Raw genomic sequence first — 24,543 nt, 5'->3', positions numbered from 1 at the left:
CACACATATGAGATTGTGGATTCCTCAATTTCTTAGAGAGAATTTAGGGAGCACAGGGATAGTAGTGTGGGATGCACTGAAAAGAAAGACATTTAGGTTTTCATTGTCTAGGAATAAAGAGAAACGTCAATTAGTAAGTAATAGACAGAGGTGCCTGGTGAGGGCAGAAGAAGAATTGATAACAGTAATACAGGGTGGGGGAGATCCTACAGACTCGCTTGCAAAAATAATGGCAGCTAAATCATCCCTTATGGAGATAATAGCAAAAAAAGCAGCAGATAGACTAACTGTATGGAGACAGGAAGCTTATGAATGCAGTGAGCAGTTTGGTCACCACCTAGCGATTAAGTCAAGATAAAAAGCCACACGGAATTCAATTGCAACTATTAACGATTCTTCACAAGGTAAAATTACTGATCCAGAAGGGATTCATAAGTTATTTTATTTATATTCTCAAGATCTGCATCACCAGACCAATCCTGATAACTTGAATGATATTAAGATCTATCTAGATCAACTCCCGCTGCACAACTATCTCAAGACGAGCAGATGGAAATGGAAGAGTTCCCTGATTGGATTGATATCTTACTATGCATTATTAGCCTCCCTAGTGGCAAAGCCACTGGCTTAGATAGTATTCCTAATCAAGCATGTATATAAAGGGGGGAGGCCGCCTGAATCATGGACACAAGCAAAAATAATAGTTTTTCTGAAAGAGAATAAAACAGCTCTAGAACCCGGCTCTTATTGCCCGATAACGTTGATAAATGCAGACAGCAAGATTTATTCTAAAATCCTAGCTGTTCGCCTGGCGGGGGTAATTCACAAAGTAGTATCACCAAGACAACATGACTTTATTCCAGGATGTGGTACTATAGATCACATTAAAAGGCTATATCACTCTTTGATGCTGCTAATATTACCAGGGATCCTACTGCGTTAATTTTGCTTGATGTAGAAAAGGCCTTTCACAGGGTCTCTTGTTTTTTTTTTATGGGAGACCCTGGCAAGGGCTGGATTTGGCCAAGGACTTACACAGGCATTTAAGATGCTTTATTTTCAACCCACAGCAAAACTTTATATAAATGTGGACATGCATCCCACACCCTCGCAACAGATTAGCTCCCCTAACAGACTTGATCCTGTGATCTCTCACGAACCTGAAGTCTTAGAGGAAACCCACCTTTCACCTGTTCAGCAAATCTGTACTTGGGATCTCAATAGCTCTACACTCATCAACATCATCAGCAACATCAAATCTGGCTCTCCATTGGATCCACTTTCCCCTCAAATCTTAATAATTCTGGACACCCCCTCCCTTAACCTCATTCTGGACCTACTTAATTCCTCCCTCAGAGAAGCCAAGGTACCCTCCGCATGGAAACACGCCATGATTGTGCCCTTATTAAAAAAGGCCAATGCTGACCCCAATAACCCATCCAATTTCCGCCCCATTTCTCTCCTCCCTGTTTTCTCAAAAATATTGAAAAAGCACATTAACACACAACTTACCTTGAATGTTGAATCCAGTAATATCCTTCATCCATCTCAGTCAGGTTTTAGACCCGGTTTCTCGACAGAATCTACCCTGCTGGGGGTCTCTGAAACTATTCGATGCCGAGTGGATAGGGGGGAAACCGTGGCACTCATTCTACTCGACTTGAGTGCCGCATTTGATACGGTTTCCCACCCCATCCTTATCAATGCCCTTAAATCATCAGGCATCCGCAGCCCTCAACTGGCTTGTTAGTTTTCTTTCAGACCGTACTTTCCAAGTCTTCTCTCCCTCTTCTGTCTCCCAAACCTATAAATCGGCGCATGGTGTCCCCCAGGGCTCCATTTTGAGCCCCTTACTTTTCAATCTGTATGTCAGATCTCTGGCTACGATTGCGGAACAAGCGGGGCTAACCATTTACTCATACGCTGATGATATACAGATCATCTACTCTCTCTCAACCGGCTCTCAATCCACTCCCTCTTCCCTCTGTGTTGGCCTCTGTAACATCGCCACGTGGATGCACGAAAACAAACTTAAGTTAAACGGGGGAAAACAGAGCTCCTTCTATTTGGCAAGAACACTACTCTGTGGGGGCCCCAACATTGACCCACACAAATGGGTACGCTCCCCGTTCCATCTAAAACAGCACGCAATCTTGGCATCACTTTTGATGATCAACTTTCCCTGAAACACCATGTGGTTAAAACCTCTTCCACTTGCATTACCATCATCAAGTGGCTCCGTAAGATCATTTGGATGCTCCCTCAGGAGACTCAGAAAACCGTAGTCCAGGCCTTAATCACCTCCAGATTAGACTATGGCAACATTCTTCTCCTGGGGGCGAGCAAAGAGGTGACCTGTAAACTACAGACAGTCCAAAACATGGCGGCTAGACTGCTCTGTAAACTTCCCAACCTATCCCCCACTTCCAACTCTCTTCGTGAATTGCACTGGCTACGCATTGAAAGGCGCACGAAATTTAAGGCCCTCTGCTACATGCACAGAATCAACGCAGGTCGAGCCCCATCCTACCTTAGTACTTTAGTGCATCGATACTGCCCTGCCCGCACTCTCCGATCATCCAATCAGTACAGGTTTCAAGTTCCCAGAGTTAAGAGAGCCAGAATGGGTAGTCGTTCTTTCTACGTTCTGGCTCCCTCCCTCTGGAACTCTCTTCCACCATCTCTTCGCACTGAATCCTGTTACCTCAAGTTCCGCAGAGAAATCAAAACTTGGTTATTTAACCAATAACTCCGCCTCTTCTTTTCAGTCTGCTCTCCCCCTTAATCTGGTCCTTAGCGCCGGGAAATCTCCAGGTAGCTGCGCTCTTTATAAGCTTAAATATAAATATAATAATAATAATAATAATGGGGAATTCACAGACTCATTTAATATAACAAGAGGCACACGGCAGGGATGCCCGAGCTCGCCACCTTTGTTTGCTTTATACATAGACCCTTTCTCACAACAATTGGAGGCTAATCTTAATATTAATCCTATTATCTCCCAGGGCTGGGAAACTAAAGTATTGGCATATTCTGATGATGTTGCTATACTGACTGCTAACCCAGAAATAACTATGATTGAGGTTGAGGTTGTGGCGGTGAGATTCAGACGACATTCTGGATATTCACTTAAAAGTACCAAGTCACAAATTATATGTGAGAATATAGCCATGGATAATGACATTAGACAGGTTGATAAGGCCACATATCTTGGGAGTCAATATTATGACCAATATAGAAAATATTGTTGAAGATAATATTGACCCTCTGATAGTTAAAACTAAAACTGAGCTAGTCAGGCTGCATAATCTACATTTATCAATTATAGGTAGATGCAATATAATCCAAATGCTTTTCTTTCCTAAATTTTTATATTATTTAAGAGCAATACCATTAGAATTTAGTATCAACTGCTTGAAGAAAATTGAAGAATTGTTTTCACAATTTATTTGGGTATTTGAAAATCCAAGAAGAGTTTATAAATACTTAACTTTGCCAAAAGAAAGGGGTGGACTGGCTCTGCCAAATAAGATTATATTATTGGGTTATTACTCTCTTGAGTAATGTAAACCTTATCAGGGAAAAACCAAAAGAAAGATCTCTAGAGGATATACCGACACCGATTGAACTTATAATGGGTAAAGAGGCATGTGATGGGCTTGGAGATTCCTGAATGATTGCCACTATAAGAAGATGCGTTTTAAGACACTGGCTAGTGGATTTAAAGTTATGAAATCGATTCGTAAAATGTTGGGATTAGGTCGATTAAATTGTTAAACACCAATCTGTAATAACCCTAATTTGACAGAATTTTTTTAAAGACTTTATAGTTAAAAAGTGGCAGGGAAAAGGCTTATCCAAATTGGGGTATTTTTACTCAGTAACAGATATAGTGTTGTTTGAAAATCTGAGGGAAAAAGTATGACCTCGACAGGAGGGATTTTTATAAATACCTCCAACTACGGGACATCCTAAGTGAAAAATGTGGAGGTCCGAGTGGTTTTGGTAATAACTATATTATAGACAATGTGAGAAAGATTGAGTCACCACCTATTAGAGTTATTTATAAGTTATTTAACTTGCTAATGCCAGATGATTTAGAAGCTCGCGGAAGAAAGTGGAAAGAAGTAATAGTAATCTTGGAAGATTTATTAACCCACTCAACAGAACTAGCGCAAAACATATTAATTCCGGCCCGACTCCAGGCCCAGTATTATAAATCTTGCTTTTCACTTTATTATACCCCAAAGAAAAAAGCAAATTGGGGGACATGGAGAGGGACTTTATGCCCCAGATGCTCACTATATCAGGCGGATTTAAACCACATGTTCACTACTTGTAGCGTTTTAAATAAATTAAAACAAGAGATTTCAACCTTTTTGGCATGATGTTTTTCTCTCTCCATCTTTGATTGGACTAGGGGTAGATTTGGATCTACAAGGGAAGCCGGGGGAAAAACTGGTGTTTATGGGTATGGCTATACTGCGACTATGCCTGGCCTGTGCATGGTTGGATCCATCTCCCCCAAGTTTTCATCAAAGGTTGTCACGCTTGACGGCTAATTATAAATTTGAGAACGCTATTTATGATAAAAGAGGAACACAGGCTTGGACGAAAGGGCTAAAAATTTAGGAACCAATGACTAAATGGCTTGAAAGATAGAGGACTCAGTCAGTGGGAAGATTCCACCATCCTTCTTTTTTCTTTATGTAATTTATCGTTAAAACAAAGATAAGGGATGGTGCACAACTCCTGCAGCGTGGGCGGGGGGAGGGAGAGGGCTAATGGGTGGGTAGAAATCAACAATTATGCATGATGATCTTTATTTGCAATTTCTTGTTCTTTCATTTTATCTTTTACTTGTGTAAGTGCTAAATTGGTATGGAATGACGAATATTGACATTTGTAACCATGACATCATGCAGCAATAAAAATATATCTTTTTTAAAATGGAGTGAAGTATCTGTTCATTCTGCTGGAACAGATCATCTGTGGAGACTCTCACACTGCCATCTGAATAGGGGAGACCTTCACCTGGATTTAAAGCTGTATAATTAAAATGCGTAGGTCCATTCTGCATATTACTGGCACTGCCCTGCACCATTCTAGCCACACCCTGCTGTTGAGGCCCACAGCATTGCTCCTTGGCCCCTAAACGCTGATCTCTGCTCATCTGTGAAGCATCAGAGATTGGAGTCATCTTCGCCTCTGAGCAAAACATGAACTACGTATATTAAAATAAATGCCAATTGTGGGTAACCTTGCATTACCAATCACAGCCGGTAAGGGGGTGTGTCTTCAGCTGTGAAGCTTGTAATTAAATACATTAGTGGATTTATACCCGGATGGGCAATTCATTACACTACAATCTATTACAGACGATACTCACTCCACTCCTCTAATGCCTTACTGTATCATCAACTTATGGCTACGTGCAGGGAATTAAACTTTACCTTTTCCAATAGCTTCTCTTGCCTGTATGTGCTCAGAGTACTCCTTGGAACTCCCTCCTCTAAGAAATTGGTCACTCGCTTATACACCACTACGCAAGACAAGCACCCTGTCTGCATCCTGACAGCGTGAACCAGTTGGCTGACGGACCTAGACCCTTTACCAAAGGAGGACCAAATGGAGGTACTACTGCACCCAGACTGGCGCAGTCTCACCTTATTATAGGTTACGCCTTATCCATATTAACATTTCTTCATTGAATGTACCACACACAGCCAACTGTACAGTATGGGTTTGGCAGACAGTTCATGCTGTTTGTGTCATGCGGCTTATGATGCTGATTTCGTGCAGATAGCTTTGGGTTGCCCTCAGGTAGCTGTGTTGGGGACATCTGTGTTTAATATAATTAAACAAATCAATGACTGTCGCCCTCAGTGAGTCTCTCTGGGGGCAATACTTGGATATGTCAAAGAAATCCTGGTTGGTGTTAGATGCTTAATGGCCATTTTCCTCTTACTGGCAATATTAGGTGGCAATGCATTGGATTGGGCACAACGTTTCTGTCCTCAGGGTAAAAGCTGAATACATGATGCGGATTACTGACAGGGAGAACTAAAGGCATATTGGGAGCTGATGCAGGTCAAGTCTAGTCCCAAGAACATATGGGATCCAGTCACAATTTCGTAATGTTAAGGCCGGAGAGGGAATCCTTGGCTAGCGAAGTAGGATTTGAAGGGATCACTTATGCCTGTTTAACTGTGTTTGCTATTTGTGATGTCTGTTGTGTCTGAAGCGACCTGCCGTGCTTATTGCAAGCATCAAACCTACTTGTTGACCAACAATGTACTACTGAACACTGCCTCTTATTTTTTTCGGTAACATGACTGATATGGCCTGCCCAGGAAAGTAAAATGCGCTGTACGAGTGGAATGAAAATGTATCCAAGCGCACTACTATGCATCTATTTGTGTATCACCGATGTTGTCCTACTATGGCCTCTAAACTTTACCTTGATTTGCTCTGCATTTTGACTTTATTTATTGAATAAAATCAGATAAAAGAAAAAAAGTGTTCAATAGAAGAACATCTGTAAATACGTAAATTAATCCACTGTAGTCTGAGCATGTAATGGTATGCATTTTTTATACCCCCCATTCTCTCCTAAAGATCTTTACCACATTTAGACTTACAGTCTGCATCATCTACTACTAGCACATGACTCAGTGTCCTTGAGAAACAGTGTTTGAATTGTTAGATTGCCTAACAACTGGCCACTTGGGCAACACACATGTAAATAAATAGGTGTCCCTTAAAGTCCATTTTCAAATGGTGCTCAATTTAATTGACTTCTCAGTAACTTACCTAAGACTGTTGAGATCAAGATCATCCGTGTCAAATTCGAGAAGAGGCTGAGGAGTGTCGCTGGGGCCATGCGACTGCAGGACTGAAGAGCTGGATGAAATCACTGTTGTCTGCCCCGAAGGATGGATAGTCTTGAACTGAAATTGAGGGCCCATCCACAGCCGTCGGTGTGGACCAGTGTGTGTCACTATTTCAACCTAGAAGCATTGAACAAAAAATTACATGAAACATCAACGTTTCAAAATTGTTTAAGGTCACAACACCGCAGGGTAAGCAGAACCTCAGAGTCTGGTGAATTCTGGTATTAAAGCGATGGCATACTTTTCATTTGGAAAATATGACACACAGCAAAGAGTTCATTTTTACTGAATGGCATGTAGGACAGCAATTTTTCTTAAATTATTTGAGGGAGGTAATGTGTAAGGATTGTAAAGTAGTTGAGAAAGAGTCGTTGAGGAGACTGTTATCCTGTATTTAATCATTGCTTAAATTATTTGAGGGAGGTAATGTGTAAAGATTGTAAAGTAGTTTAGAAAGAGTCGTCGAGGAGACTGTTATCCTGTATTTAATCATTGCTTCCTCTATCCCCTAAAGCAACAAACACAAGGTTATTACATGTACAAATGTAACACACCTAGCCCCCTTACAAAACTGCCACACATCCACAAAAGGCTACACACAACACGCAAAAATAAAAAAAACTGCACACACATCGAAAAACTACCACCAGACAAAAGCCACACACTATACAGAATATACAAATTTACAAGGAGGCCTCCAGTCACCATTAGCTTGCTTGACCCTTGAAGCTACACTCTGAAATATATCCATTCCACCTGGAATATCAAACAGAGCCCTTCTTTACAAGCATTCACACCTAGCCACCCTTCTGTCGTTTCAGACCATGCCATCTTGAGTGACCACACTGTTCCTGTTGACCTTGACCACTTTCATAGCCTTACCAAATCTGGACTAACTTTTGGACAAAACTCCAAGCTTGCAAATCCTGACCCAATCTGCCACCATAAAATCAGGTTCCTTAACTTTCCATTTAGCATCATAAGCACGCTTACCTTCCCCTGTTTCTCTTACACCCTTGAGGCCATTTATTCCTTCATCCTACTTTCAATTTTCTTCAACTGCTCTTTCTTGAACCACAAGGGACACAACTTTGATACAGGATCCCTACCTTTAAGCAGTTTAAACGGACTAACTTCTGTGGTGGTATGAGAAGTAATCCTGCAGTTTGTCCCTCCATTCTCATTCAAAATCACATGCCCACAAAATGCTATACTTCAACACATGGGTGAAACGTTCCACCTGTCCATTTTCCCGAAGGTTCGTACAACGTGGTGGTGACATAGCTGATGTTGCAGTACCTAAGAAACTTTCCATCTCATGTGACCTTATCTGAACACCATTGTCAGTGATAAGAAACTCAGGGTAGCCTTCCTGACCGAACAGCTCCTTGAAGAACTCAATTACTGCTACTGTGGTAACTTGAGAAATACGTTTTACTCCGGCCACTTAGAGTTGTAAGCAACTAGAACCACAGCATATCTATACTCATGGGGAAACTAATTAAAAGGAGCAGAAATGTCAAAACCTACCTTCTGCCATGGAAACTCCAGCCCCTCAATGGGACACAAAGGCACCAAAACAACTCTAAGCATCCTTTCACTATTCGCACATACTTTACGCTCTTGTACAAACCTGTCCTCCAGTTCATCATGCCCTGGCCACCAAAACATTGTCCTTGACCACCCTCTCCATGATTGACATTTCCAAATGTCCCTCACGGACTAAAGAGTTAGCACCTGATTTATATCTTGGCAGATCAGGTCCCGCTGTCACTTTTTCAACGGTTTTCCCGCCCGCCGACATGACCCGCCATGATTTAGATGTTGGAGATCCATAGGTGAAAATAGTTTTGAGAAAAGAAGAGCTGTAGCAAATAAATTATACCTTATATGCCATATCCTATGGGGTGGACTTTTGTATCAATACGGTACATATAACAACATGAAAACAACGATAATCATTACATTTTGTAAAAATATATATTCTGTTTATTTATATTTTTATTATTTTGTTTTCATTTGATTATATTAAATTTAAAAATTTCATATTGTATCAAGTAGATTAAACAACATACAAAAAGAAACTGGAAAAACAAATGACAAGTTGGTTTAAAGGACTAGAGAAGTTAGCATTGCGGTGGGTAGGAACACTATGCGCGTTTCGGCCACTGCCTTCATCAGGAGACCTTCATTTGCAACAAACAATAAAGAATGACAACACTAAAAAGAATACATAATAAAAATATATCAAAAATACAATCATGTACATTATTATTAAACAGTATACATATTTACATTAGATCCACCTCTAGGCATGGTCATTTATTTAAAAATTATTATCTAATGATAAGGCAGTTTGCAATTGTATTGTGCAGCTAGTAACTTGTTTAGTCTAATTCAAATTGATTCTGTTTCTTAGGACATCTTGATTTGCATTATAAAGACAGATATAACTTCCATATTAATTATATTCTTTATATTCATCTAGAACAAGTTCTTTATTGTAAACATGGACTTAGCTAGAAGTTCTAAAAGATAATTCAATAGCAAAATCTCAATGTATTAGAGCCCTAATAGAATGGATTAGCTAAGAATATTTAGAGAAGAAATAATGAAAATGACAAAAGTGGGAAAAACAATGGGTTCAAGTTGCTAAAAAGTTCTGTTATGAAACTTCCGTTATTTGACTGAATCACTATTGCTAAAGCAATGACATATCAATATAGTGTTTCAATTTTTTTTTAATTATATAAAAAAAAAGGGAAGATATTTTTGGAAATATGAATGAGGCGACCAATACCGGTCTAACACATGCTCAGTTATTTACCCGATAATGTATGGGATTTCAGTGATCAAAAATTCAAACTTCCTCCTTAGATATGTTGGGCTTGGTTAACTGTCTAGAAAAGGATGGTGACTGGGTTAGTTCGTGAACTCGACTTCAATGTTTAATAATTGCACTGACATTTAAATGAAAAGATGGTCATGGATATTTCTATATAAATAAAATATATAGACGTGTTCTAACCACATCGTGTATATTCTTTGGAGAGCAATTTGGTCATATTATACTAAAGAAACAAAGTATATACCTACAATGAATCGCGATTATATAAACGTCTAGGTTCGTCTAGCCTTGTATCAGTTCAACGGTTGAGGTAAGCGTTAAGACAGCCACCAACTCACATAAAGTTTGATTATTGGATGTACATTTACTAAATAAATGATAAGAATGGAAATATCAATATTCATAAATTGTATAATTGACTGGGTGGATTAGGCATTACATGTTACATTTAAAAGCGGATGTTTGAGAGCATATCCCTTAAATAATAGTTGATGCTTAAAAAAGGGGATTTCTTCTCATGATTCATTAGCGTCCGCCATCAATTATGGGAGCCATCGTGGATAATATGGCGTCCTCGTGAACTGGCATACGAGGAAAAGTATGTTAAAAAATAAGAATAAAAGTATCTTGCGTGATGTCTAGCAGAAAGTCACCATTTATTTAGAATCTTACCTTTTTGATTGTGCAAGTATTTCTATGTAGCTGGGGTTCTATAAAGTAGGCGCTGCCATCCGCGTTCCAGAGAAATATGGTAGGTGGGGACGACTACCAGTCTATTTATATATTTGACTTTGATTACAATTAACACCCGGTGTGGAACGAGTGAAAGCTGCATACGGTCGCTTTGGTAAAGACGTTCTAGACTCACGTAAGGCATACGTGATGAATCGATATAGAAATAGGACTACTATATGGAACCACGAGGGTTCATTGATGCTGGATACTTTAAAGACATTTAATATTGCTTATCATCAAGTATATAGAAATTTGGGAATATCAAATAAAATGAATTATATTTAGATTTTCATTCAAAAGAGGTGAAACGATGCAATTAAAGAACACCTAGTTGTTGTGTCCTAGATATAGAAAAAGGACTATGACCAGTGGCCATCTTGGATGTAGAAAAGAAAACTACAATATTTGTTAAATGAAGAGATGAATAGTCACATTGCAATGATTATATTTAGATAGACTTTTAGAGATAAGTATGGATAATCATAATGCAGATGATGAGGATGATTTAATTGTAATCTTGTAAGGGTCAATTCCTGAAAACAAATCTACAGTTAATAAATGCCAAGATTCAATGAGGATGATGTCTATTGCCATTGAACACAGGCAATATACAATTCATATAATTGCCTGTTCCCAGGGAATGTCCAAATTCAATCCAGTTTTTATTGTGTCTAAAACAAAGATCCAATAAACTTCGCGTTTTTTTCGGATCCTGTCTGGGCAGAGTCCTTCTCTTGTTTGTATATTTTCTAGAATGAACCATTCTAAGTCTTCAGGTGAGTGTTCATTCTCTACATAATGAGACACTATAGGTGCATTCATCATTTTCGTTCGTATTGCTGACTTGTGTTCAGTGATTCTTTTACCTATGGCTCTTGATGTTTCGCCCACATATCCTTTGTTACAAGGACAAATTAATAAGTAAACTACATTTTGAGTCTTGCAGTTGGTCATAGTTTTGGAAGTAATTTTTACATGATTAAATGTCAAAACGCTGCCTTCTCTTGCCTGGGGGCATGTTTTACAATTGCCACATTTGTAATTTCCAATAATGGGATTATTACCTGTAATACTTCACTGTATAGATTTTTTTGGGGCCTGGCATTCTAGATCTTACTACCAGGTCCTTTATATTTTTGTTTCTTTTGTAGGCAAACAGAGGTCTGGGGATTCTTTCATGTTCAGATTTATTCCTATTGAGCAGATGCCAATTTGAATATATGATTTGTCGTACCTTGTCGTTTAAAAGAGAATGTCTTGTGACAAACACAAGATGATCATCTTTTTTTGATTTATGGCTTTAAAGAAGGTTGACAATCAAAACAATTTAGCTCGTTTGAATGATTCACTAACCAATCTGTGAGGATATCCACGTTCCTCAAATTTTTCTTTCATAAGTTTGGCTCGCTCATCAGTCTTTTAACATAGTACAATTACGTCGCAGTCTTAAGAATTGACTGAACGGAATACTGTTTTTCTGATTTGAAGGGTGGAAACTTTGATAATGAAGGAGAGAATTGCGAGCGGTGGGTTTGACATATAGGTCTGTAAAGAGATGACCTTGATCATGCTTGATTCTGATATCAAGGAATTCCATTTCTTTGTTACTTACATGGGATGTGAATTTTAAGTTGTTGTCACATGCATTGAGCCACAATACGAATTCATTAAGTATGTCTTCATTGTCATCCCATACAAAAATAATATCATCGATGTAACGTGACCAATAAAAAATGGATTCAAAAAAAGGAGCTATCTCATTGAAAATGTGATTATGTTCAAAATGAGCAACATAAATATTAGCAATGGTGGGTGCGCAGGAAGCGCCCATACTGACACCTTTAGATTGTCTATAAAGGGTCCCTCGAAATTAAAAAATGTTATCTTCTATTACTATCCTGAGGAAGACTAGAATGAAATTGGCATTGCAATCAATTTCATATGTATCAATGAACCATTGAGTAGCAATAATGGCACCATCATATGGAATATTACTATATAGGTTTTCGACGTCTAGCGTCACAAGCCATTGTCTACTTTCCTGAAAGGGTGTGCCTTCAAGTTGGTTTATAATATGACCTGTGTCTTTTACATATCCTGGTATGGTTGATATGTATGGTCTTAGAATTGCATCTAAGTATTTAGACACAGGCTCAGTTATACTGCCTATAGTGGTCACAACAGGACGGAAGGGAGGGTCTACCTCATTTTTATGTACTTTGGGGATACCGTATAGGCTTGCCATTCTAGGTTTATCAATATTCATATATTCAAATTCTTTGTTACAAATGTCACCATTGCTTAGTGCCTTAGATGTTAATTTTATTATTTTCTGTTTTATTTTAGTAGTGGGATCTTTTGTGATTTTGGTGTAGAAGTTAGTATCACTTAACATTTCCTCGATTTTTTCTATATAGTTAGAAGTGTCTAAGATTGCAATCCCTCCTCCTTTATCGCATCCTTTAATAGTGGTTACTGTGGACTCTTTTAGTTCTTTTAAGGCTCCATATTCTTGTTTTGTGATATTAAAAGGAGTACAAGGTATATATTTTGTAGCCAATTTAAGTTTGTTAGTGACCACTTGCTCAAAGATACGTATTTCAGGGGTTACTTGATCTAAGGAGGGGGTAAAGACTGATTTTGGTGCAAGACCAGATTTGTTAATTTCTAACATATTGGTTATTTTTCTAAAAAATAGCATCAAGTCATTGAAAAGTTCAAACTGGTTTAGTCCAGAATGTGGTACATAGGTTAAACCTTTTGATAACAAGGAATAAACAGCATTGTTAGACGTTTGATTACTAAGATTGAAGATAAGTATGGTTTTTACTCCCTCCAATAACGGGCATTTCGTGTTTCCAGATATCTGTTGGAGTTGGGTGGTTGATGTTCCTGGAATTGAGGTGGATAATGTGGTTGATATTGTGGTTGGTATTGGCCCCGTGGTTGATATGATTGGCGGGGTTGATATTGGGACTAATATTGGGGTCTGTATTGTGGCCGGTATTGTGGCCGCCAATTTCCTCGATTCTGCGGGCGTCTCCCTAAAAAAGATCTAGACTTGTAGTTAAATCTGTTACCTTGATTTTGATATGGTGATGAACTACCACTGCTATCTGAATCAGACGTGTTGGAAAACGTAGTTATTTTCTTTGGTCTATTGTCTGTCTGTGGTGCAGAAGGATCTTGCAAATTACTGTCGGATTGAGAATAGAAACCTTCAGCTAGATATGGATAGACTTGTTCTTTATTGTAATATTGTAAATCTTTTTGAAATGTTTCAAGTTTCCGTTTTAGAAGGTAATCAGTGCAGGAATTGAGTTCAGTCTCTAATTCTTCTAAGCCAGAGGTCTTCAAACTTTTTGATGCCGAGACCCCCTTGTAAAACCTTTTTAGGCGTAAGGACCCCCTTCCGACAAAAGTTTCTAGAAACTGGTACTCCTCCTCATCAACTTTTGACAACAATAAATGCGCCGGTTAGACCTCATCACATCCATCCATCATTCATCCACCCACACTTTCACACATCCATCCACCCTTTCATCCATTCATCCACCCTTTCATCCATTCATTCACCCTTTCATCCTTACATCCATACATCTATCCTTCATCCATCCACCCTTTCATCCTCCCATCCATACATCCATCCTCCCTCCATCCACCCTTTCATCCATACATCCATCCACCCACCCTTTCCTCCATCCATCCATCCACCCATCATTCACCCCCCCAACTTTTCACACATCCATCCATGCATCATTCATCCATGCAACCTTTTATCCACCCATCCATCCATCTACCCTTTCTTCCATCCATCCATCCTTCATCCGTCCACCTTTTCATCCTTCCATCCATCCACCTTTTCATCCATTCATCCACCCTTTCATCCATCCATCCATCCTTCATCCGTCAACCCTTTCATCCTAACATCCATACATCTATCCTTCATCCATCTATCCTTCACCCATCCACCCTTTCATCCTTCCATCCATCCTTTACCCATCCACCCTTCCATCCATCGACCAATCATTCATCCACCCACCTTTTCACACATCCACCCACCCTTTCACACATCCATCCATCATTCATCCATGCAACCTTTTATCCATCCATACATCCATCCACCCTTTCATCCTCCCATCCATACACATGTCCTTCATCGACCCACCCTTTCATCCATCCATCCATCCACCCACCCACCCTTTCATCCGTCCATCCACCTACCCTTTCATCCATCCGTCCACCCATCATTCACCCCCCCACCTTTTCACACATCCATCCATTCATCATTCATCCATGCAACCTTTTATCCATCCATCCACCCTTTCTTCCATCCATCCATCCGTCCACCTTTTCATCCTTCCATCCATCCACCTTTTCATCCATTCATCCACCCTTTCATCCAACCATCCATCCTTCATCCGTCCACCCTTTCATCCTAACATCCATACATCTATCCTTCATCCATCTATCCTTCACCCATCCACCCTTTCATCATTCCATCCATACATCCATCCTTCATCCATCCACCCTTGCATCCTTCCATCCATACATCCATCCTTTACCCATCCACCCTTCCATCCATCCACCCATCATTCATCCCCCACCTTTTCACACATCCATGCATCATTCATCCATGCAACCTTTTATCCATCCATACATCCATCCTTCATCCACCCTTTCATCCTTCCATCCATCCATCCTTTAGCCGTCCACCCTTTCGATCATCCACCCATCATTCATCCCCCCACCTTTTCACACATTCATCCATGCATCATTTATCCATACAACTTTTTATCCATCCATACATCCACCCACCTTTTTATCCATCCATACATCCACCCACCTTTTCATCCATCCATCCATCCATCCTTCATCCGTCCACCCTTTCATCCTTCCTTCCATCCATCCACCATTTCATTCATCCATCCATCCACCCTTTCATTCATCCACCCTTTCATCCATCCATCCTTCATCCATCCACCCTTTCATCCTTACATCCATACATCTATCCTTCATCCATCTATCCTTCACCAATTCATCCTTCCATCCATCCATCCATCCTTCATCCATCCACCCTTTCATCCTTACATCCATACATCTATCCTTCATCCATCTATCCTTCACCAATTCATCCTTCCATCCATACATCCTTCCACCCTTTCATCCTTCCATCCATACATCCATCCTTCATCCATCCACCCTTGCATTCTTCCATCCATCCATACATCCATCCTTTACCCATCCACCCTTCCATCCATCGACCCATCATTCATCCACCCACCTTTTCACACATCCACCCACCTTTTCACACATCCATCCATCATTCATCCATGCAACCTTTTATCCATCCATACATCCATCCACCCTTTCATCCTCCCATCCATACATATGTCCTTCATCCACCCACCCTTTCATCCATCCATCCACCCACCCACCCTTTCATCCGTCCATCCACCTACCCTTTCATCCATCCATCCACCCATCATTCACCCCCCCACCTTTTCACACATCCATCCATTCATTCATCATTCATCCACGCAACCTTTTATCCATCCATCCACCCTTTCTTCCATCCATCCATCCGTCCACCTTTTCATCCTTCCATCCATCCACCTTTTCATCCATTCATCCACCCTTTCATCCAACCATCCATCCTTCATCCGTCCACCCTTTCATCCTAACATCCATACATCTATCCTTCATCCATCTATCCTTCACCTATCCACCCTTTCATCATTCCATCCATACATCCATCCTTCATCCATCCACCCTTGCATCCTTCCATCCATCCACCCATCATTCATCCCCCACCTTTTCACACATCCATCCATGCATCATTCATCCATGCAACCTTTTATCCATCCATACATCCATCCTTCATCCACCCTTTCATCCTTCCATCCATCCATCCTTTAGCCGTCCACCCTTTCATCCATCCACCCATCATTCATCCCCCCACCTTTTCACACATCCATCCATGCATCATTTATCCATACAACTTTTTATCCATCCATACATCCACCCACATTTTCATCCTTCCATACATCCACCCACCCTTTCATCCATCCATCCATCCTTCATCCGTCCACCCTTTCATCCTTCCATCCATCCACCATTTCATTCATCCATCCATCCACCCTTTCATTCATCCACCCTTTCATCCATCCATCCTTCATCCATCCACCCTTTCATCCTTACATCCATACATCTATCCTTCATCCATCTATCCTTCACCAATTCATCCTTCCATCCATACATCCTTCCACCCTTTCATCCATCCATTCACCCATCATTCATCCACCCATCTTTTTACACATCCATCCATCCATCCATCATTCATCCATGCAACCTTTTATCCATCCATACATCCTTCATCCATCTACCCTTCCATCCTCCCTTTCATCCATCCATCCACCCTTTCATCCTTCCATCCATCCACCCTTTCATCCTTCCATCCATCCACCCTTTCATCCATCCATCCACCCTTTCATCCATCCACTCATCATTTATCCACCCACCTTTTCACATATCCATCCATCCTTCAACCTTACATCCATCCATCCACCCACCTTTTCTGTGACTCTCTCATGGAGGGTAGGAGGGGGGTCAATATCTCTGTGTCTTCTTCCTTCTTTCCCGCTCATGGGAGGGCATCTCTGTGCCTCCCTGCTGGGGGCGGGAGGGGGGACGTGTCACGGGACCCACAGCTCCAGGCGCGCAACATCCATTATACTCAAAGGGCTACACTACAGCCTGCTCCCCCAGACCCCACCCACTTTCCCCCCTCCCCCAGCTCGTGTGTGTGAGCCCGTTTAAGGGACACACACACAGCCACACCCCAGTACTTGACAGGTCTTAAAAAGACCTTCTACTTGTTAATGAGCCTTTGATGTTTTTCACACCTCGGTGTGAATTAGGCCTCCGCCATGAGCACCCTCGATCAGCCCGACGCCAGGAATTGCATGCCCCTGACAGAATCTGCGACCCCCTTCCAAGGACTCCACGACCCCCCTGGGGGTCGCGCCCCACAGATTGAAGACCTCTGTTCTAAGCTCTTTTTGGCATCAGGAATAACATCTGATGACTTGATTTTATTTTCTAATTCAAGTATCTCTTGTACCAGATCTATTAATACTGTTTTTGCAGTTTCCACAATCAACATCATCATGTCTCTTGAACATCGGTTGGCGATGAGAGACCATTTTTCCAAGAATTGTTTAATATGTATAAACAGCCCTGGGATGTTTTTTATTTGAAGCCCTTGGGGGATTACTCCAGCTTTCAGGTAATCGAGGATATATTTACCATGTAACACTATTCTTCTTGACTTTTTTTTAAGATCTAAGAGTTTTTTGAGATCTTGATTTTGGTCAAGCTTAGTAGTGTTTACATTATCAAAGTTGATGGCTGCTCCTACCATAGATTCAAAGTCTTCATCTGTAAAACCAAAGGATTTTAAGTTTGACATGGTGATTATCTGTATTTAATTTTTGTGATTAATTTATGAGTACTAGAATAGATTGATCGATATTTATGGCCTAATGTCTAATTCTATACGTTGGAGTTATAATATATTTGTAGAATATTTTTTGTAACCCAATAACATGAAATATAGTGAGAAAAAAATAGGAAAAGAAAAGAAGAATATATAAACAAATCAATGTCCATGTATATAGTAAAAGAACACCTGTTAAATGATTGACATTTCCAAATGCCTCTCATGGACTAAAGAGTTAGTACCTGATTTATATCTTGGAAGATCAGGTCCCGCTGTCACTTTTTCTACGGTTTTCCCGCCCGCCGACATGGCCCACCATTATTTAGATGTTGGAGATCCGTAGGTGAAAGACTGCTACAGTCCTGCTGCCTCTACCAGGAATCTTCTCCCGTATTAACGGCACCACTGCCAGAAGCGGGACCTCAGCCAAGAGTCTCACCGAGCTGATTACAATGTGCTTTTCCATCAAAAAGACTGTTGCGGGAATCCCTCCTACTTCGAGTTGGTGGAATCGAAGGAAATGAGGTAAAAACGTACATTTTTCCTGCTTCCTGCTTCCGTTTCTGTCTTGTACCCCAAAGTCCAATCAATCAATCAATCAATCAATCAATCACGGCATTTATAAAGCGCGCTACTCACCCGGGAGGGTCTCAAGGCGCTGGGGGAGGGGTTATGCTACTGCTCGAACAGCCAGGTCTTGAGCTGCTTTCTGAAGGAGAGATGATCCTGGGTTCGCCGAAGGTGGGTGGGGAGGGAGTTCCAGGTCTTGGCTGCCAGGTAGGAGAAGGATCTTCCTCCGGCGGTGGCTCTGCGGATGCGTGGTACGGTGGCGAGAGCGTGGCTGGTTGATCGTAGCTGGCGGGTGGGCGTGTAGAAGGTCATGCGATCGTTGAGATACTTGGGGCCCAGGTCGTGGAGAGCCTTGTGTGCGTGGGTGAGGAGTCTGAACGTGATTCTCTTGCTGACGGGGAGCCAGTGCAGGTCTCTCAGGTGTCTGGTGATGTGGCTGTGTCGGGGGATGTCCAGGATGAGTCGTGCGGAGGCGTTCTGGATGCGCTGGAGTCTTTTTTTAAGTTTGGCTGTGGTTCCGGCGTAGAGGGTGTTCCCGTAGTCCAGTCGGCTGGTGACGAGTGCCTGGGTGACGGTCTTCCTGGTTTCAGTGGGGATCCATCTGAAGATCTTGCGGAGCATGCGCAGGGTGTTGAAGCACGAAGATGAGACGGCGTTGACTTGTCTGGTCATCGACAGGGAGGAGTCCAGGATGAAGCCCAGGTTGCGTGCGTTGTCCGTTGGCTTGGGAGCGGTGCCCAGGGCCGGGGGCCACCAGGAGTCGTCCCAGGTGGAGGGTGATGATTCCAGGATGAGGACTTCCGTCTTGTCGGAGTTCAGTTTAAGGCGGCTGTTCCTCATCCAGTCGGCGACGTCTTTCATCCCTTCGTGTAGGTTGGCTCTGGCGGTGGTGGGGTCGTTGGTGAGGGAGAGGATCAGCTGGGTGTCGTCGGCGTAGGAGATGATGTTGAGGTCGTGTTGGCGTGCAATGGCTGCGAGGGGGCTGATGTAGACGTTGAAGAGGGTTGGACTGAGTGAAGATCCTTGTGGTTCGCCACAGATGACTTCGGTGGCCTCAGATCTGAACGGGGGGAGGCGGACTCTCTGCGTTCTTCTGGCGAGGAACGAGATGATCCACTCCAGTGCTTTCTCTCGGATTCAGATGTTGCTGAGGCGCTTCACTAGGGTGCGGTGGCAGACGGTGTTGAACGCCGCAGAGAGGTCCAAGAGGATGAGGGCCGCTGTTTCCCCGTTGTCGATCAGGGTTCTGATGTCGTCGGTGGCTGCGATTAGGGCGGTCTCGGTGCTGTGGTTGGCCCGAAACCCGGACTGCGAGGGGTCGAGGGATCCATTCGTCTCCAGGAAGGCGGCAAGCTGTCTGTTGACGGTCTTCTCGATGACTTTGACCGGAAAGGGAAGGAGCGAGATGGGACGGTAGTTCTTGAGGTCGGTGGGGTCCGCCATTGGTTTCTTCAGGAGGGCGGTAAGCTCGGCGTGCTTCCAGCTCTCCAGGAAGGTGGCGGTGTGGAAGGAGGAGTTGATGATGTCCCGGAGATGGGGTGTGATGATGGCGTCGGCTTTGTTGAAGACGTGGTGTGGGCAGGGGTCGGTTGGTGATCCGGAGTGGATGGAGTTCATCGCGCAGGTGGTGTCTTCGGTGTTGATCGGGGTCCAGTTGCAGAGGGTGGTAGTGGTGGTGGCGGGCCTTGGTTCGGTGGTAGGGTGCGTGGTCTGTGCGTCGAAGCTGTTATGTATGTCGGCGATCTTGCGGTGGAAGGACGTGGCGAGTGAGTTGCAGAGGTCTTGCGAGGGAGTGATGTCGTTGTTTCTGGCGCTGGGGTTGGAGAACTCTTTGGCGATGCTGAAAAGTTCCTTGCTGTCGTGGGCGTTGTTGTCCAGTCGTTCTTTGAGTGCCGACTTATTGGTGGCGCGAATCAGCTGGTGGTGTTTGCGGGAGGCGTGCTTGAGGGCGGTCCTGTTGTCTGTGGTCTGGTCGAGCCGCCAGGCTTTCTCGAGGGTGCGGCAGTTCTTCTTGGATTCCTTGAGTTCGTTGGTGAACCAGGGGGTTTTCTTGCTGCCGGGTCTGCTGGGAGGGTTCTTTAGTGGTGCGAGGTCGTCGTCGCAGGCGGTCAGCCACTTGGTGAGGTTGCTTGCTGCTTCGTTTGGGTCTGTTGTGTTGGTGGGTGTGTTCTGGCTGAGGGAGGCGATGAGCTGCTCGGCGGTGATCTTGCTCCAGCTCCAGCGAGGAACCTGTTGCGGGTGGTGATGGGTCGCAGTCTTTCTGAAGCTGAAGTGGACGCAGCTGTGGTCGGTCCAGTGGAGTCCGGTGGCGTGGCTGAAGGAGATGTGCTTGCTGGATGAGAAGACGGGTTCAAGCGTGTGGCCGGCGTAGTGGGTGGGAGTGTTCACCAGTTGCTTGAGTCCGAGGTTGGCGAGGTTGTCCAGCAGGGTGGTGGTGTTTCTGTCGTTGTTGTTCTCCAGGTGGAAGTTGAGGTCCCCTAGGAGGATGTAGTCGGCGGAGGGCAGGGCGTGCGGGCTGATGAAGTCTGCGATGTGTTCGCTGAATTGTGTGCGTGGTCCCGGGGGTCTGTAGATGAGGGTGCCTCGGAGGGTGGTCTTGGGGTCAGTGTGTATCTGGAAGTGCAGGTGTTCGGCAGCGGTGAAGGTATCGTCGGAGTTAGTCGAGATGCGGATGGTGTTCTTGTGTACGATGGCGATGCCTCCTCTCGTCTGGTTGACGCGGTCCTTCCGGGTGATCTTGTATCCGTCCGGGATGGCTATGGCGATGTCGGGCGCTGAGGAGGCGTTCATCCATGTTTCGGTGAGGAAGGCGACGTCCGGTGCTGTCGCGTCGAGCAGGTCCCAGAGTTCCACGGCGTGCCTGTGGACGGAGCGGGTGTTCAGCAGGATGCACTTCAGGTGGTTGCTGCTGGTGCTCGACTTGGCGGGGGTGGTGCAGGTCCGGGGGCAGGTGAATCGGCAGGCTTCGCAGGTGAAGGGTCCGTGGGTGCGTCTCGGGTGACTCGGTAGCAGGCAGGGTTCCGTCCCGCATTGAGTGCGGTGAGGGTGGCGGCGTCGTAGGTCCGTTGAGTAGTCATGCATCGGCGGGTGCCAGGGGTCCTGGCGCTGGGCGCGGTCCAGGCGCGGACGGGCGCAGACGGGCTAGCCTTTGGCGTGCCTTCGGCGCGCCCGCTGCGCGTGACCGCTGTACGTCCGCGGGGTCGCCATTTAAGGCTAAGTGGGAGAGAGGAGCAGCTGGGAGGCGGGGAGGACACGAAGCAAAGGGGGCATGGCCGCGTGTGAACGGCGGCGGGAAGCGGGGAGCGGGGCGGGCAGGCACAGGGGAAACAACAGTAACAAGATGGGCACAATTATACTAAATACAGATAAACAGCAGATACGGCAAACAGCTGGGGAAGGCAGGCACAGGGGAAACAACAGTAACAGGATGGGCACAACTATACTAAGTACAGATAAACAGCAGATACGGCGAACAGCTGGGGAAGGCAAAGTCCAGGTCCCTCCTTTGCTGCTTCGACTCCACCACGAGGCCAAACGACTCCGTTGTTGCCAGGGTCTAAGATAAGCTACTTGTACAATTGCCCTAATCAGAGTCTTGTGTTGACAACAGCTGTAGCCTTGTGGCTATTTGTACTGCTCTTACATGCAATATTTTTCTTGGGTGCAATACAGTAGTGTTCATTTTCCTACTTATCAAGGTAAACTGAACACACCTGTACTGAAAATTAAAACAATTATTGTTGTTGTGGTGCTAGGGGGTGTTGTGCCAGTGTTGCCTGAAGGTAGACATTCAATAGTGTGTGTATGTTGTGTGAGTGGCATGCAATGTGTGACACAAAGTCACATAACACATTGCCTACATATGCCTTTGAAGCAAACATGACACGTGTAATGACACATTTATAAGTACTTATCAGTCTTACACACCACCATGGCCTGACTCCGTCAAGACATCAGGAAACTGCCAGCACAACGGGAACATCTAAATCGGCCTACAGAGAAGACCACTGCTGCAGCGGTGAATTAATGAGCGGACGGGGGCCGTGACGGAACCACGCCATCATGAGCACACGCCGCCCGTGACTCATGACGGCGTGGCTCTGTCACGAGCACCGAAGCGCCGCGCTCACCCCCTTCCCCCCGCACCGTTGCGAAATTCACATCGCGGCGAAGGGGTTAAGATCTAAATCAGGTCCAGAATGCGATCCTGCAACCCAACAGGTGATATGCACTTTCAATCCTTAAATGACATCCCTCCTTCTACTTCAAATTCCCCAGAAACTTTCCAGTAAGGGTATAATTCAGCTGAAATCTTCTTTCTTCTCGGCATCCTTCCTTTACGAATTCCCAAAATATTGTGAATAACACATCACCTTCTACAGAAATCTTCCACATTTCCTCATGCACACCTTCAAATTCTTTGGATATCACATCTGCAATGCTGGCTATTATCTCTGACTCTCCTGCCTCATCAACATTTTCTTTATTGTCTCATGGTAGGTTTGACAAACAGTAAGCAATGACATTGCTTTTTGCAGGCACATGTTCCACTTTGAAATTCTACTCCTGGAGTCTGAATATCAACCTTACAATGCTCGCAGTGGCATTACACCCCCTCCCCCACCAGGAGACAATACTCCAACCAGAGGTTTGTGATCGGTTTTTAAGATGAAACGAGAGCTCCATACATAACTGCAGCATATTATCCTACGCCGACAACACCCACCTCATCCTCTTCCTCACCAAGAACTCCATCACCATCAGACTAAACTTCCAGGAAAAAATGAAGGACGTTGCATCCTGGATGAGCAGCAGCTACCTGAAGCTCAACATGGAAAAGAAGAGGTCCTTGTCCTCGGACCCTCACCCTCCGCATGGGACAACACCTGGTGGCCCACTGCCCTCGGAAACCCACCCACCCCCACGGACCACGCCCGGAACCTCAGCATCATACTCGACTTCTCCCTCTCCATGACCCGACAGGTCAACGCTGTCACCTCCACCTGCTTCATCACCCTCTGTATCCTTCGAAAGACCTTCAAATGGATCCCCCCCAAATAAAGGAAGACCGTCAACCACACACTCATAACCAGCAGAGTGTTATGTTATGTTAACTCATATTTGTAAAGCGCACAGCTACTCTATGGAATGGACTACAGAAACGCCCTCTAAGGCGGGATCAACATGTCTCTGCTCCGAAAAAACTCCAGACCATACAGAACACCGCAGCCAGACTCGATCTTGCCATCCCTTGGCACGAGCACATCACCCAAAATCTACGGAACCTTCACTAGCTCCCCGTTGAGAAGAGAGTAGCGTTCAAGATACTCACCCATGCCTAAAAATGCCTCCACAACACTGGACTCCATTTCCTCAATGTTAGAATATCCTTCCAAGTACCCAAGAGGAACCTGCGATCCGCCGCCCTTGCCGAACCCCATTGCATCTGCAGAGCAAGAACAGGTGGAAGAACCTTTTCCTACATTGAAGCCAAGACCTGGAACGAACTCAATATCGACATCAGACGCATCTTCAGGAAGACCCTCAAGAACTGGCTCTTCGATTGATTGGAGCTGCTCCTCCACCCCAGCGCCTTGAAACCATCATGGTTGAGTAGCATGCTTAAAAATGATTGATTGATCTCTCACATTAATGGGTACTCCTTCGCACTTCTGTTTCACAGGTACCGCCCCACTCTTGAGTTTAATGCGGTGAGAGTATCCCTGTAAATTGCCCAACCTCCCAATGAACACGTCAGGAAACAGAAATTAACAAGGCAAAAGCCTCAGGATCACTGATTACTAAGACCGGCTCCTTGCTGGGTGGATTCAATATGATGCCCAGCTTTCACTGATCCTACCATCCCTAATCATTTACATCTTTCACTGCCACATACAACTTAATGTATACTTCCCTTCCCTTGAATGTTACAACTACCTCAGTATAGCCTTTCATTTCAATGGCAGGCCAATCAAAACTTTGAGCCACAAAAC

The 24,543-nt window shown here is 43.9% G+C and overlaps 1 protein-coding gene across 2 annotated transcripts in view; it reads right to left on the bottom strand.

Moving 5' to 3' along the window:
• BCAS3 (BCAS3 microtubule associated cell migration factor) overlaps positions 1 to 24,543 on the bottom strand; it is a 3,998,327-nt gene that overhangs the window by 1,202,862 nt on the left and 2,770,922 nt on the right. For both annotated transcript variants that reach the window (XM_086954924.1, XM_086954923.1), the window contains exon 21: positions 6,817 to 7,013. In XM_086954924.1, the coding sequence (XP_086811050.1) occupies positions 6,817 to 7,013 (197 nt within the window). The remainder of the gene's footprint in view (positions 1 to 6,816; positions 7,014 to 24,543) is intronic.

The sequence above is a fragment of the Lissotriton vulgaris genome, chromosome 2_1, assembly GCF_964263255.1.
Source record: "Lissotriton vulgaris chromosome 2_1, aLisVul1.2, whole genome shotgun sequence".
Classification (NCBI taxonomy): domain Eukaryota; kingdom Metazoa; phylum Chordata; class Amphibia; order Caudata; family Salamandridae; genus Lissotriton; species Lissotriton vulgaris.
This window is presented reverse-complemented; position numbering and strand designations above follow the sequence as displayed.